This window comes from Sesamum indicum, linkage group LG1 (genome assembly GCF_026168435.1).
Source record: "Sesamum indicum cultivar Baizhima isolate 11 linkage group LG1, ASM2616843v1, whole genome shotgun sequence".
Taxonomy (NCBI): Eukaryota; Viridiplantae; Streptophyta; class Magnoliopsida; order Lamiales; family Pedaliaceae; genus Sesamum; species Sesamum indicum.
In genome coordinates, this window is record NC_142657.1 from 21,379,278 (window position 1) to 21,396,526 (window position 17,249).

The following is a 17,249-nucleotide window of genomic DNA, read 5'->3' on the forward strand; positions in this document are numbered from 1 at the left end:
CCATACTTTGAAATTTGATATAATTACACATAAATCTCATATGATTTAAGAAATTGTATTAGATACCCCTAATGTTTGTTTAAGTCTAAAATAGTTCAAATCTATCAAATTTGCTGATATTATGAACGAAAATCCTTGATTTACTTATTACTAATTTATTGTAAGTTAAACAAATATTTTTTCTGGCCAATATTACTCTTATAAGTAATAGCAAGTAAATAATAACTCAATCAGTAAATATATTTTATTTATCTATTAATATTAATAAATTCAATTAATATTAACTAATAAAATACAAAGTAATTTTTTGAATTAAAAAGAATTTACATGTCATTATATCAAGCTTTAAAGGAAGAAGATGTGATTTTTCCTTCATATTTATGTACTTTTCTCTTTTCGGAGCTTGCAATTTTCATACGATCAACTGGCCATGAAAGAAAGCTTTTACATGATAGCAACGATTCTTACAGGAAGCTATTGAAATTAGTTGTTGTCGCTAGTTCTAATGTACATATAATAAATAATTTTTTAAATTTAAAAATATGTTATACATAAAAGTAAAATATGTTGATTTGATAGTTAAATTAACGTCAAATTTGAAAAGTTAGATTGATTAATTATTTTATCAATTTAAGAATATTTTTGACATTGCAGCAGCGTCAATCCATTTGTTTTATAGCGCGCTTTTATTTTAAAAAAAAAAATCTAGTATGGATATATATAGTCAATCCTACATTGTAATTTTGGATTTTAATTTTATGGACTCAAGTACATTCTAGACGAGTCATAGACCACTCTCAGGCCATCCAGCTCCGAAATGAATAGATAAACAACCCTCCTAAAATCAGTGTTAACTGAAAGATTAAAAAAATATAATCCACAACTATAATAAACGGACACATTTGTTTCTTCATTTCTAGATTAGAACAATTTAGTCATCTTTAATCAGTAACTTGGATAAATTTAGAATCGTTTTCAATATTCTGAAAGAAAAATAGTATGATTTATACTACACTAGTCTTCAAGAGATGCATCAACTCCTCAATTTAAACCCAAGGAGCTCAACTCCTCCGCCAATCTGAACTTGCGTTCAAAAGTCTCATAATCCTCGACTTGTGTTGGGGTTTATGTAGGAGCCCCTGGTTTGTTTGTTAGTCCCAACTCCAAAGAAATAACAAGCAGAACATTCAAAAATATCCTCCATTGTAAAAAAGGGGAGGGAAAGAAGTAATCTTTAAATGTAAAGCAAACTGAAGAAAGCGCCTCTTCCATATGCAGACAAAACTGAGCATCAAATATGAGGAGTCATAAGTAGTTCATATGCCCTAGAAAAGCTTGAAAACAGAGCACGGCACTGGAAAAATGCTACACGGGGATCACACAGAGGACACTGATATACATTTTAAGCATATGACAGTGATGTACATTTTAAGCATAAACTTTAGGAAGCTTTTAATACAGTAAACTCCATTATTCCAGTTAACTCCTGCCCAACCGGTTAGAACACTGACATAACATGGCAGAAGCAAAACAAGGAAATATCTCACTTCCCACCTAAAGTAGGGAACTGGCCTGGATCTTCAATTGCAGGTGCTTCAGCATTGCCCATTTTACTGCCTCCAGTATAACCTCCTCTAGAACCACGACCACGGCCCCTACCACGACCGCCACGATTGTAGTAGGCCTCACCCTCAGCAGGCTTCAAGAACTCATTGATGCTGACAGACTAAGTCATCCAGAAATAAATATCAAACTTTGCTGCTCCCGTACTGAATCATCCCTCTTAAATGAAATAATCCCTTTTTCGGGGGGGGTTGGGGGGTGATTATGGATATTCATGTAATGTTTATTAGATTCTGCCAATGAAATGGCGCCCTAAGATACCTATAAGAGTATTATATGAAAGACGCCATTGATTGGCAAGCATAAAAAAGTGGAAAAAGCCAATACAGCACTCAGAACGACAAATACACTAGTGGATTCAAGAGGGCCATTGCGTGCATGAATTGTATAGGCCTCGAGATGTCAATAGATATACTAGTCAAATATATATTATATATAAGGTACCTTTTTGGCTCTCTCTTCTTTCTCAGCCAACTCTTTCTTTTTATCCTTATCAGAGCCCTGCAAAACAGAATCACATAGAAAATAAAAGAAATACGTTTCACTTCATTAACTAAAATCAAGAAGCACAGGACAAAGACTAAACAAGCTACGAGTAGCAAGCATAAAGCCCCTTCACTAGAAAGGGCACAAGGACTCACCAATTTGATGAATACATCATCATTAGCCTTCTTGTTTGCAAGTTGTTGCATGGTTTCAAACTCTTTCACATCAACCTTCCTTTCCTCAGTTTTAAGAGCCTGCAGCGCCTTTCTTTTCTCCTCCAGAAGCTTCTCATACTCTTCCAGTGTCATCTCCTGCATTTGAGTGGAAGCCATTGTTTCACAAAGTTTCTCAAAGATACTGATTTTGGTTTAAAATACAATTGCTAGGATCAGATGTCCATTTTTGTCGTCAAAGCAATATGACAGAGCTTTAGTAAGAATCAAGTCAGTCCACTAGCCATTAGCTAGAAAATAGAAATACAAATCAAAACATGCCATACACAACACTCAACCCTGCATCATAAATACAGATAAGGCCACTTCACAAAATCCTCTGACAAAGGGGACAGAAAGCAGTTCAGGTTTAACAATCAATCACAACACTTCTGCACAAAATCATAACTTAATAGCAATGAAAATATCAAATTTCTCAAATGATAACAAATATGTAAGGACCATATGCTCAGGAACCAACTTCAACTAGAATAACCATGTAGAATCAAGCCCTTCACCTTATCCTCAGGTTTCTCTTCAACTTCAGTAGTTGCAGCTTCCTTGTCTCCATCCGCTGGAGGATCCTCATCTCCTGAGGGCTTCTCCACATTCAGAGATTTTTCACCTTCATTAACAACTTCCTCTGTCACTCTACAAACAGTAACGTAATCAGTCAAAGAATAGACTGCAAAGCAAGCATATATGAGACAGATAGGCCATATGCCATCATATTCTTAAAGTCTAATGTCTGAAGGCCACAGGGGAATACTCACTCAGCCAGTTCATCAGTATGCGTTCCCCAGTTCGCTCTGCCAGCTCCTTCTCTTTTCATCTCATTTCTGCGTATATAACGAGTTAATAAAGGGAACCATCCGAAGACATAAATATAAAGACTAAAGGAACAGAAAATATATCATATTCATATGTACCCGCGCCCAGTTCCACTACGACGATCAAATGGCCTACGAAGACGGTCGCGATCACCTTCTCCAACTTCTCCATTGCTGAAGCCACCTCGGCGACCACCACGGAAAGCACCACGAGGTCCACCATATCCACCACGCCTTTCAAAAGGTTTCCCAGCATCAGCCTCATCAGGAGCACCTTGACCAACTTGTATTTCTCTGTTGCCATATGAATTCTCATTGTTGGTTGAGTCTCTAAAGGGCCCACCACGACCACGCCCATATCCACGGCCACCACCACGGCCACCTCGTGCAGATTCAGATTTTGCCTCTCTGACTGTGAACAAGTCAAGAATTGGCAACAATGGAATAATTAGAAAGATCAAGTAGATAATAGAAACAAACAAATGCAATCATAACCTACTTGGTAAAAGTAAAAGCAAATAGACCTATAGAAAACACAGGACAAGACCAGCAAAAATTGGATTGTATACATTTATTAGATATATAGACAGATTAAACAGGTAGTGTCGGAACTCAACAACTTGGGTGGTGCAACATCAGACATATGACACAACTAAAGGATAGCCAACAAACAAGAAATATTGTTTTCATTCCTCAGTAAATAAAGTACAAAAGAAGACTTCTTTTCTGTGCAGATTGTGTAACATGTAGCTGACAAGAGAAAACTAATCTATGCAAACAACGTTGGCAATAGATTCTTATTCATTGGTTGTAAACATTGTATATCCCACTGTCACTTAAATACAGAGCTTAACTTTCCATAAAATTTGAAAAAAATAAAAAATAGTTTCTAGGTTAAAATAATAAATGTATAAATTTATTATGGTGCTGTTTATTCCGCATAGGATCTATTCTACTAGTAACATGACCGCATAATGTTTACCAACCCTAGACATTAATATCTTATGATAAAACTATAAAACTCACTTAGTAAAACGCATTATCTGCGCACTCTAGCAAACTTCTCAGTTAAAGAGATGAAATCATCAATTTCTCGAGGGGGAGAGCTCCCACGGTCGAATATCAGGTAAGTAAAGAGCTTACAGAATAAAGATGCTTCAATAATACAATTGCATTTTACCTGTAGATTAGCGTTCAAAAAGTCCAATATTTCAGTAGTTTTAGCTTGCGTCTATATTTTTTCCCGTTTCCTAACAGAACATTCTTGCTTCACTAAATCGATTAACAACAAATACGCTCTTATACCGTACAGAAGCAAGGAACCAGACAAAACTGGGGAACAATAACCATTGATCCAAAATAAAAAACTTCAGCTTTCCTTAAATATTTTAGGACAGAGAGAAAGAAATAGAGCACTAACCAGCCTGAGATGGGGGAAGAGGCTTGGATGGGAGCTTAGGCTGCGCAGCAACCGACTTATTTTGCGACGGCGGCTGCTTGGCCGCCGCAGGCTTAACCGATGGAGCTTTGGGCTCGTTCTTCTGCTGCTGAGCAGCAATCAACAACGATGGGTCCTCAGCATCATCGTCACCTAGCAAATCAAACGGGTTCAGTGTTGCCATTGTTCCCCGCAGCAGCAAATGCAAAACCCCTCGCTTTCAGATTAGTCACAAATCAACTCTTAGTCCAACTTCGTAATCATTATTAAAGCTAATAAAATTGACAGATCTACGCAGTCGGTGATAACAGAAGAGGAGAAGAGATAGTAGGGTTTACTGAAACCCTAGCCGCAATGCTCAATAGACCGAGAGAGAGTGAAGGAGGGGGAGAGGGTGGTTATCTTTATCCTCACACGTATGAATTCTTGGATTTATGTACAGCATGTTTGTCGTATTATGCATACATAGTTTGTAATATTACGATGTGGGCTGGGCCTTGGGCTTAGTATTTTAGGGTTTGGTATTGGGCTTAAACGAGGTTAGAATGTAATTTATATGTTTATCAGGACCTCTTTTTTCTCTTGTGGGTTGCCCCATTTCATTCACCTGGGGAAGGACTTCATTGATTTCGGGTCCAGCTTCCCATTTTGCAAAGTTCAAAAATGCTTGGTAGGAAACTAGTGATACATAAATCTCATATAGTTCGAAAAGTTTGTATTTAATATTTTAAAATTTATTTTTATTTAATAAATAAATTTTTTATTAATTAAAATTCATCTTGTTGATTAATAAAAAAAATTCGGTAAAATTTCATATTTATCATCGATTGACTTATTACTGAACTTTTACAAATCAAATAAATCTATTTATGATCTGATTATCCTTATATAGCTTCACAAATTAATGAATATGAGAAAATACATATTCACTATTACAAGAATAGTTAAGTTAGAAAAAAAAATTATTCGACCTGCAACAAGTCAGTAAAGTCAAGTAATGAACTGAATGATAAAGGACACCCCCTCATTCAGTTCGGACGAACTGAACGATCGGCGCCTAAAAGCATTCCACTATGATCCTCGAACCGAGTGTATCCTTGAGTTTCGACTACCCTTTCTCCATGATAGCCCTCTCCGTTAGGCCGTGCGAATTTTTGGGGCGTCATTTATAATAGGACAAAAGTAGAGCATAAAAAATGTATTTTTCGAGTAGTGCTCATCATCACGCACTAAGAATGGGATATGTCGTGTGACGTGTTGGACAAATTCGTATTTTCTAACTATAAATACATTTAGTTTTTACTTCACTTAAGAAAATAAATGATTAAAATACATAATACATAATTAGAATATTAAATATGTAATTTAAAAGCCTCGCACATCAATATACTCCTAGCATGGGATGGACTTAGGATAGTATTCAACAAATAAATTAAAAAATACGTATTTGCAAATTTCACTACATTTTACTCCTATTTAGAGAAAATAAATTATTAGTGTATATAATGTAAATTATTAAAGTGTTAAAAATCAAGTTTTCAAATTCTACACATTAACATACCACCAACCTAGGATGCACAGAATATTGTGGTCAACAAATAAACTTAAAACACTCGTACTTTTGATTAAAAATTTCTCTATTTTTTACTTTTCTTTGTGAGCATAAATTAATGAAGTATATAATGTAAAAAATAGAGCATTAAAAATGTGTTTTCAAACTTCGCACATCAACATGCCCATAGTTTGGGATATGCCGAGAGTAATGCTAAACAAACTTATATTTTTTACCCTGCTTAGCAAAGATAAATCTTTTATATATGTAGTGGAGGAGAAGGGTATTTTGGACCATTGCACTACCAAAAAAGCTGGCATAAGGTAAAAAAAAAAGGCCCCTACTCTCATTTCCACCGTGTGTACAGCACCTTCCGTCAGTTTTGGACGGAGAGGGCCTTTTTTGCAGGGTTTCAAAATTTACAGGGTCTTTTGTGGCTATATATTTAACACATGTAAGTTTTGTTCAATTTTAGCATAACATAGGGGGTATTATGCAATTTTCCATATTCTTATCACCAGTTAACTTACAGTCTTGAATTGACTTAGTAAACTCATCAAGATTTTCTTCAATCTTTTTACTAGGAAGAGAAGTTTCAATGTAAAGTTATTCAAATTTATTCCAAAGTTCTTTACCAGAATTTTATTTTCCAACTTTTCTAATTACAGAATCAAACAAATTAAAAATAATAGAGGAGTAGGGATATTCACCATTTTCAAGCTTTTTATCATCATAAACGTTATCAATGTATTTTTCATCAATAACTTTAAAAAATATTGTTGAATTAAAATGCATTTCTTTTTTTGTTGCCATGTTGAAAAATTAGTCTTACTATCAAAATATTGTAAATTATAGACAGCCATATTAACAGAAAAAATAATCACAGAGCACAGGGTAATAAGCAGAAAAAATTGATAGAATATCATATTATAGAGTGCAGAATAATAAAATAAATATCAATAATTTAATAACAGAGAAATGAGGGAGCCTCATTACCCCTCAAACCAGATACCCATCGGCTTCAGGGTGCCCGACCAAGTGAGGGAAATAGCAAGGATTGGTCTTGCTTAGAGAATAATAAGAAGTATTAACAGATTAAGAAATAGATATCACAATTAATATAGAGTTATGGATTAGTAACAGTTTTACCGTTTGAGTGCGATGGAGCCAGAGACTTAACCTAGGCTCTGATACCACTGTTGGGTATACAGTGAATACCAGGCTCCAGCAAAATATTACAAACTCTCGAACTAAATTATAGATATCACTGGGTTTAAAGATCTATAAATTACAACAATAAAGAATCAAAATAATACAGATTAAACATAAAATTAGAGATCTAAAACAATATACAATATAGAACAGGAACAGAGTTAGTATTAAAGCGCGCACGCGAGAGAGAGAGAGAGAAAGAGAGAAAACAACAGTCAGGGATTAGGGTTCGGGTTATGAGAGAAAGTGAAAAAGAGTTAGTATTTAAAGCAGTCGGACCGGGTCAAACCTATTGGAGTATACCGAGTGGGTCACCTAAAGTGGAGTTGGCCTAGTAGTTTAAACCATCCAGTGAGATGGGCCTAGACCATTTCGGTTTGGGCCACACTTTTATTTACAATTTTCACCTTGGACCAAATCCAAGATAATGGATTTTAAAATGGGCTTTCATCAGAACCTGAATATTCAGGAGTCCTGAGAGATACCTGCAAAAATGACAAGAGATAAGACAAAATATGCAGAGAATAATAGTATATAACAAATTGAGTATGTCAAGACAATTTTTTAATTTTTCAATGGGTAGTCACTTAGTGTCCATATCAGCTAGGTTATCTTCAGAACTGATTTTTTCAAGATTGATAATTTCTTTTATGACAAATGTCTCTAATGAAATGAAAAGATTAGATTTTTACACAATTGGATACCTGATAATTGGCAATCAGTGAAAACTGTAAGTGTTTTTATTTAGAAAACTGATTTTTTTTAATAACCCTTCAAGTAAAATAGCTTTTTTAAAAGCTTCAGTTGTAGCAATATATTTAGCTTCAATATTAGAAAGTGGAAAAATGTGTTGAAGTTGTGATTTCCAGGTAATGTATGCTCCACACAAAGTAAACACATAATAGGTAGTTGATTTTCTTACTGTCCCTATCATTTGCATAATTGAAATCCCCATGGCCAACCAATTTTGCACCTTCAAAGTATTTTGAGAATTAATACCAGAACTGATAGAGCCATTCAAATATCTCAAAAGCCATTTAAGAGCTTCCTAATGAGGAAGACCTGGATTTCACATATATCTACTCAAGCAATTAACAGCATATGCCATATCAGGTTTAGTACTAATTAGAAGATACATGATAGAACCAATTGCATTTGAATATGGAATATTTTTCATGTGTTCTTTCTCATAATCTGTTTTTTGGAATTTGAAAACGAGCAGCCAAAGGAATAGAGAAGGTTTTGAGTTTGACATAGAAAAATTTTCAAGCACAGATTTTTTCTTGAATTACCTTTCCATAGTTATTCATTTAGGAAAATCGTAGAATTTTTTCTATCCCTTTCCATAGTTATTCCCAAAATTTTTCTTGAATTACCTAGATTTTTCATTCAAAGTTTTTGCATAAATTCTTTTTTGAAAACATTTAATCATGCTTATGCTAGGATTGACATTCATCATGTCATCCACATAAAGTACAAGAAATAGAGGGACGTGATTATCATATTTAAAGTACAGACAAGGATCATAGGCGCTATTTTGGAATTTTTAAGAATGAATGAAATGATCAAATTTCTTATTCCATTGTCTAGGAGACTGTTTTAATCCATAAAGTGATTTTTCAGTAAGCACACATAATCTGGATTTTTTGTTATTAACAACACCAAAAGGTTGACTCATGTATATTTGTTCATCCAAATTTCGATGCAAGAAAGCAGTTTTTAACACCCATTTGTTTGAGGCCAAGATGTGACGTATATCTACTGTACCAAGTTTGGAGGAAGATGATTGAAATATATACTTTCTTCTGTTTTGGTATAGAAACCGAAAAGAAGATCACAAACGTGAGAATAGATGTTCTGATCAGAATAAAACTCATATGCTCTAAAAAGAGGGAAAGCACAGAATTCTGTAGGTATTTCTCACTTATTCTATAGCATGTGGCCTTTGTTACACGAACTCACTCCTTGTAACTCTCAGTATTTCATATATTTTTGGAGATGAGAAGTTCATGTATATGTGTGGTTTCAAAGGGGAGGACGTTGCCAGTGTGGTACAGTGAAGAAAAGAAGGTGGAAAGAATAGAGAAAATTAAGAGGAAATAGACGAAAATTATGCGAAATTAAAATTTCATCTCAACCAGCAACGTGGGATTGCATTTTCTTGGAGAAACCTTCCTTTTACATCTTTCTGACTATGACTTCAAAATTCTAAGGCGCCTAACTTTTATTATCAAAAAAGCTAAAATACTAACAAAATATTCTAATTTACAGTAGGCAAGACTCCTCATTTGTCCTCGAGAGCCTCGTATTCAGAATCACTTGAACTCATCAGGTGGATACTGGTACGTACAATTAGGAAAAGCTCTTGTGTTGAGAACTTGAGATCGTTTTCAATAGTGTTAGGTGTTGTACGGAAGGCCATTTCCCTCAAGTATGTCGACTTCCAATTGCAATCTTTCGATCTAATGTCAGCCTGTAAAAATCAAAAAGAAAAGTATGAGAAAAACATGCAATCTCTCTACATACTCGTCCATGAAGGCTGAGGTGTTTAGAGTCTTTATTTGGCTTGCAATATGTGCTTACTTGAATAACCTCATGTTCCTAAGAGTTGTGTGGACGTTCAAAAGATTATTGTAAGCAACTTAAATACTAAACTAAATACACATTGGCTGGCTCAAAGGATGCACCTTGACAACATTTAAAACCAAATGATAACCTATGTAACTACACATTTCTCTCTCACTTTTCGTACTGAATAAGAAGTCCATGTTCCTATTTGTTTCCTCTATGTCAATTTTTTTCTCATATCTGAAAATCAAGTAAAGTTTAATGCCATTGCATTTTCCCTTTGTAAACTTTAAAAACCAAAAGTCCCCCGATTTCTATTATTAAAGCTCTACGTTCTCGCTATTATAATCTAGAAAGAGTGGAAATACAATCTTTTGAGGCCTTAGAGAATACTGCGGATGCAAGTTGGAGAGTTGATGCCTAAATTGGAGAACAATTCTCCACTGATGTTGCAAATTTATTCTCAATTATTCTTGTGTTAAGTTATGTTCCAAGATTTGCCTTTTTAGAAATTTTTCGTTGTCATAAATTTTAAAATTTTGTACAAATTTTACACAACACCATATTTATTCATGTTATTGACAGATGAAGTTTGCAAGTGCCCCACAACAAAGTTTGCTAGAAAATCGTTATTGTACAAACCACAACTTATTTTACTTGTAAACATCAATAATAAAACATCATATACTAAAATATTGAACGGTTGTCTACATGCCAATTTAATTCATTTATTTTTCAAATAGGTGTATATTTATACTGGCAAATGTTAATATAGTTGATAATGTCTCTTGTTAATTAGAGTGTTCAAAAACTTATAAAACATTTAACACAAATGTGACATTTCATCCATTCAATCAAATGAATGATTTTGAAGTACTTTTTACAATTATAAAAGCTATTCATATTTAGTTTCATTACAACAAAAATAATATATAGTTTTTCTTGGAGGTCTAAATATGCAACCATATCATGCACTTAAGGAAAAAGAATTATTACATAGATTTTGTACTTAATTATTTATATATTTATAGATACAGATATATAGAGATTTTTTAAAAAAAATTAAATAAATTGTAATCTCTTGCTGATTTGAAAACAAAAGAGTTGATGGTGGAAGAACATTTTTTCATACTAGCAATTGGACAAAATTCATGCATATGCAAGTAGAAAGCTTGTAGTAAATTCACTATTTTAAAAAACAAAAGCATTTGATAAGACAAAACAAAAGAGTTGATGGTGGAAGAACATTTTTTCATACTAGCAATTGGACAAAATTTATGCATATGCAAGTAGAAAGCTTGTAGAAAATTCACTATTTTAAAAAACAAAAGCATTTGATAAGACAAAACAAATTTGTGAAATATAGACTATAGTTAATTCCTTAAATGCAAATCATATGATTTCTCATGTATGAGACTATTATAGTTACCAAAATTCTATGTTCTTTAAAATCGTTTCACAATTTTCCAAATTATATAATATTGACAAAGACGTACTTGGCATGTAGACAACCATCCTATATTTTGATATAGTGTTCCATTATCAAAGTTCACAAATAAGACAGTACATGATTGAACAATAAAGATTTTCCAACAAAATTTTATGTGATACACCTGCAAAGTCGAAGATGTCAACAACATGAATAAACATGATGCTTGTGCATAATTATACAAAATGGTAAATAAATGACATCAAAAAACTCCAACGCAAGCCCATGAACAAAACCCAACACAACGAATAAACCAAGATAAATTTACAAAAACAAATGGAGGTTCGTTCTTCAATTTAACACTCAACTCTACACTTGCATTCTCGTATTCTAATATGCCCCAAAAATTGCAATTCCTATCTCTTCCAAATTACAACAATGATAACGTTGAGTTTTTCACAGAAACCAGACAGAGCTTTAGGTTTCGAAGTTTACAAAGTATAAAAGCAATGGTTTCACCTTTATCTCGACTTTCAAATATGGCAAAGAAATTGACAGAGAAGAATGAATAGAAAACATGACTTACCTTTCAGTTAGAAAAATAGAAAGAGAAACATATAGCCACACCGGCCACCATTAAGCTCTAAATATTGTCAAAATACATACTTTTTGTAGCCATGTGTGTTTCAGTTTAGTATTTAAATTTCCTACTCAATCCTTTGATTCCCACACAATTCTTAAGAATATGAGATTACTTCAGTTCGCACAAAATTGACAAACCAAGTTTAGACTCCAACCCCCAGCCTTCTAATAAACGAGCGTAGATCACCTATACTCACTCACATGCTTCACTTATACAATCGAATGAATGCATGTTACACATAGTACCGAAAAACAATTTCTCATGTAAGTTGATAGCCTTTTGTTGCATGCTATATGTGTCATGACTCGCCGAAAAAAAAAAAAAGAATAGATATTGCCTTCATATCATATAGTATGCATTAAGATAGAATTGTAAAGAAACTGAGATTTGACAGTGTCCGCCTGTGACTGAAATCATTACTCATAGCATTCTCCAGTCGAAAGGCATAAACAACATGGCAAAAGTACTTCACGATCAAGAAACGTGTCTAGATGCACTTAAAAAAGTATGCTTTGTTGGCCCGTCAATTCGGCCAGATTTTTAAACTCAAACTGAAAGACAGCATACAGATGGCCCTCACAGTCCAATATATATACACACACATATAAAGTTAGGAGATGGGCTGAAACTGATGGTAACAAGGATAATAGTAGGAAATAAAAACTTACTTATGGCTCAGAAAGTGACACATATGTTGATTAAAGTCAAGCTGTCACTACATGAGTTCCCATTACCTTCGAGTAGTTGTAAGACCATCACCATGGTATAATTAACAAACTCAACATATATAGACAATGGTTGTTTGATTTTTGCTTTAAGTAGTTGAAGATAAAACTCCCCGAACTTGGGTTTGCAGTTTGCTGTGAGTTTTCGAACTTTAGAAAAGAAACATTAAAAGTAAACATCTTGCAACAAAGAGTCGGAAATTATCGAATTTCAAGAAGTGCAGATTTCTTTCTATGAAAAATCAACATCTAATATTCGATCGACAGACGAGAGCTTTTCCGTTATTTTTTTACCATAGTACGTGCCCAGTGAAAACAGAGAACGAAATAATATTACTTAGGTTCAATGTTAGGCAAACAGATTTTCTATCTAAATTACCAATCAAACAAATTAAGCACATTCATAACATAATTTCTCCAATACTACCAATAAAAATTGCTCTTCAAGATTATAAGAAGAAAAACAAAAGAAGAAACTACAGAATCATTATTTGTGGCAGTTGTGCAGCTACTAGTTGTTATCAGATTAGGTGATGCAAAGTGATGTTTCTCTTACCTTTAATGTTTTAGATGGCCATAAGTGGATAATGGTGCTAATCGGCTTCCCAGCAATGTCCCATGAGGAGAAAGTTTCTGCATCCTGTGAACATTATCAGGCGCTCTAATGCAGCAAATCCGAAGAGAAATCATGATTGTCCATCGTTCTCCAAAACAAGGGAATCCTCAACTAATTCAAACTCAAACAGTCTGCTGATTCTGTAAAAATTAGCCTTGGACATAGAAAGAAATTGTTGCACCATTTACAATCGCAAAGATAAACATGGAACCATTAAAGACCAGCAGTTATATTTTGTTAAAACTTCTATTCTTTCCCATCCCAATCGTGGGAAGATCAACCAAACACCAAGATTACAAACCAATACATGGCCTTGCCACCAGTTTAAAAAAAGAACACAATCACCAAATATTCATATAAGAGCTAGAAGCATTAGGCATCAATAAGAGAGAAGGCTAGCAAACATGTCAATGTAATCAAGTACATAGAAAACAAGAACTCGATGACCATGAAAATACAGGTGGAGGACTGAAATTCTTCAACCATAAAATCATTTCGAGAGCTATATATAATCTAACAAATTTGCCTAGAGCCAACTTCATCCACAATCAATGGCAGTCGGCCCATAGAACATGGTTTTAGTGCTAGCCTAACCATTGATTAGCATTAAGGATAAGTGAACTTGGCAAAACGTCACATACATGACTGCAAGAACAAGTGCAAAATGTACAATTCAATTGTAAATTGCCTTTCAGATTTCACACATTATGAATCAGATACATGTAGTGGGTGATTTAGCATGTCAATAAATCATTATGTTGTTAACAACTGAAGTCTGCAAAAATTTGAACAGCGAATGCCTTCTGTTGAGCTAAACAAACTTTATCTTCCTTAAGGAGTAAAACAACCTAAAAGGCAGTCCTACGCCAAAAACTAATGTTGCTTCTTACGTGACAAATTTAACTTTAGATAAATAAAAATAAACAATAAAGAAACCAATTCAAAACCGACCAAGACTGGGCTGTAACGATAAGGTAAAATAACCTTTATACGTGCTGACATCAATGTAGACTGAAATAAACCAAAAAAACAAAAAGGAAAAGCCAGAAAACACCATAACATACCTATACATGAGCCTTTCAATAAAATCTTCTTCTTTCATCCTTAGAAGAGAGTGTCGAGTCTCCTCCCCAAGCGCAGACCAGAATCCACCAAAGTCTCCACAGACAATCTGGCAGTATGAAGAGAACATGTTTCTCTTGTTCCATGACCTCTACCATATCCTGCAATTCCTTGGCTTATCCATCCTCATCCACCTCCCCCACATGCATCTGGATAAAGCAATTCATGTTCCCTTTCCCTTTCCCTTGCACAAGCACTGTCAAACACCTGATTCAGAAGAAGCATGTAAACTAAATGTGCTCATGAAGAAATTATAAGCACAGAGAATCAGTAGCACAGAAAAGAGATTTACAGTTTGAAGCCCCTTTAAAGACTTTGAGTAAAGATAGCAATCCAAGAGCGTGAGTGTCCCATCCCTGGCTGCAGTCAATCCACCCCATGGATGGACAGATGGATCTTGAGCATCATCTTGGCGTTCATTTGCCATACACAGGTCCCCATCACTTTGATTGTCTGTTGCTCTCGCACTGTAGCGGCCACCTGCTGCATCCTGCTGTAGAGAATTCCCCATACATGACAATCTGCAAAAAACCTTCAAGCAACAAACCATTGCACCTAGAAAAATACATGTTCTTCCAAGCGTGCTCAAAGAGTGTCTGCTTATCTATCCTAAGAAGATTCCTTCGAGCTTGTGGTGTCAGCTCACACCAAAACTGCAGGAAAATAAAAAACACCTTCCATATCTAATCAAGTTTAACTTAACTTGCAAACTAAGAAACAGGCTTGCCATTAATCAATACTTAACAAATCCTATTTGATTTCTGGTTCAATAGCTAATAAAAATAATGTCGTATTCTGAACATACTAGAGGAAGCAGGTCAAGGATATGAGAATGTAATAAGTGATAAATGTTAATATAACGCAGAGCTGCCTACTACTGAAAACTTAGTATGTACTTGTGTAATTGGTGCCTGTGTGTTAGCGGGAGAGCTATTCAATGATCAGGCAGACTACCAGAATAGCAAAGTTCCAGATATGCACACTGCTGCAGAGAACATGCTAATTTAATCCGCTCGTTTAAATTAATACACTCTAGCTACAAAATTTGTCTACCTTCCAAATTCCATAGCACCAGATTAATAGAATCACACATGGTTTGGACGGGCATTCTTTCTAGAACTGATTTCCCATGAGATCAACAAAACACAGAACAAAATAAAACTACTTCTATTTAAATTCCGCATGATGAACTAAATTGGATCTGTCCAAATGTTATAGGAATGACTTCCAGTGCAGTTACAATCTTAAGATTTCAACTCTATAACATTTTTTACGCGCAAGATCCAAATTAAACTCTTAACAATCCAATAGAAAATACCACGAACAACCATTATTTTTGTTGTACGAACAATTTTAATCAAAGTAAAGAATACATTTACACACTTATACCTTCTGCAGCTGATTGTACCTCACATCATTGCGATGCTTCGACCAGAACCCATTACTAGAAACGGATGAACCATTGAAGGAATGGAACGGCAGCGTGCCACTCCCCACCAGTGGATTCTGGTAACCAGTATTAGTATCATTGTTATCAGCTCTAGAATAGTGGGTGATTTAGCATGTCAATAAATCATTATGTTGTTAACAATGATGATTGAAAAATATAAACTAAGGTAATTAGTCACCTGGGGACACAATGAAAGTGCCATCTTCTTCATTTTTCCCAGAAGTTCTAGAGGCACTGGAGCCTGACAATAGAAAACACTAGAATATTTCCTTCATTTTTGTAATAGAACCGCGAGGCGCCAGCAATATCATATTTAATTCACTGCAACCAAAAAGAGAAAAAAAGAACCATATCTAATTCACAACAATTTGTGGACCGCAAAGTTTTCTTTAACCAAAGATGAAAATAATAGAAAAACACATCCATGAAAACAGGGAAATGAAAAGGCAGAAACGACAGTGAAGATCCTTTCAAAGGAAATTAGAGATAATGGCGTAAACTCTTGTAAACAACACCAATTCGTTTGTGGATATTTCCAAGATTTAACGTCTCCACAAGAAAACATGGGGAAAAAAAAAACTAAACAAAAAAAGGGAACCGGTTATTTCATCAGACCAAGAAACCATGCGGCACAATGTACTCGCAATTGCAAACCCTACATAACAGAACTAAAAACAGGAAAGTGGGTTCATATTCGAGAACTCCCTGAAAAGCAAGACGCGAATATTATAAGGAATTAGAAGCCAAAGAGTGGATCTCCACGCAAAACTTCAAGAAAAAAATTCAAAACCACGCGCAGCGGTTAACGGGCCATTTTCAAGAAACCCCAAAAACACCAGCCACGTATATACCTGAATCTTGATCTTTCGATTTCCAGTTGAATTCGTCCTCTGGGACTCATTGAATTCTTGCATTCAACAATTCTTGGTAAAAGAAAAAGTGTCAAGAAGAAGAAGAACAGGAAAGAAGTTGTAACTCCATGATTCAAGAAATCGATTTCCCCCAGTATCTCACCATAGTCTGATACATACAGGGAAGAAGGAAAAAGCAGTTTCACAACTACACTCTCAACGGCTAGAAGACTAAAAGTTGCTATTTCACTAACTAAGGCGTATAAATTCTAACAACAACTTTAATTATTTTAATTATTATTTTATTAATATATATATAATGTGATCAAAAAATTTAATCAATAATTACGATATTTTAAAATTTTAGTACGCGATTCACATCAAAATTAAGTATATATAAGACTATGTACATTAGATCATATCGGACAGTTTGATTTAAAATCACATGGCCTAATTCTACGATACACTGACTTGAATGATTATTCTTATGTT

General features: G+C 34.5%; 2 protein-coding genes across 10 annotated transcripts; both read right to left on the reverse strand.

Moving 5' to 3' along the window:
- Positions 1–1,251: 1,251 nt before the first annotated feature.
- On the reverse strand, positions 1,252–5,004 carry LOC105179893 (RGG repeats nuclear RNA binding protein A). Its single transcript, XM_011103546.3, has 7 exons — positions 4,572–5,004; positions 3,251–3,563; positions 3,095–3,160; positions 2,840–2,972; positions 2,265–2,420; positions 2,068–2,124; positions 1,252–1,726 (listed from the first exon to the last, which is right to left on the reverse strand). The coding sequence occupies exons 1-7, from the start codon at positions 4,771–4,773 to the stop codon at positions 1,544–1,546; spliced, it is 1,110 nt and encodes a 369-aa protein (XP_011101848.1). The 5' UTR covers positions 4,774–5,004; the 3' UTR covers positions 1,252–1,543.
- A 4,459-nt stretch (positions 5,005–9,463) lies between these two features.
- On the reverse strand, positions 9,464–16,984 carry LOC105170238 (uncharacterized). 9 transcript variants are annotated; one of them, XM_088884727.1, is made up of 7 exons: positions 16,758–16,984; positions 16,085–16,147; positions 15,846–15,962; positions 14,749–14,949; positions 14,399–14,663; positions 13,275–13,351; positions 9,464–9,826 (listed from the first exon to the last, which is right to left on the reverse strand). In XM_088884727.1, the coding sequence occupies exons 1-5, from the start codon at positions 16,818–16,820 to the stop codon at positions 14,583–14,585; spliced, it is 525 nt and encodes a 174-aa protein (XP_088740853.1). In that variant the 5' UTR covers positions 16,821–16,984; the 3' UTR covers positions 9,464–9,826; positions 13,275–13,351; positions 14,399–14,582. The 9 variants fall into 9 exon arrangements, with proteins under 9 accessions (XP_088740853.1, XP_088740843.1, XP_088740836.1 ...); XM_088884717.1 differs by having other exon boundaries at positions 13,275–13,358; XM_088884710.1 differs by having other exon boundaries at positions 13,275–13,465.
- Between the last annotated feature and the right edge of the window lie 265 nt (positions 16,985–17,249).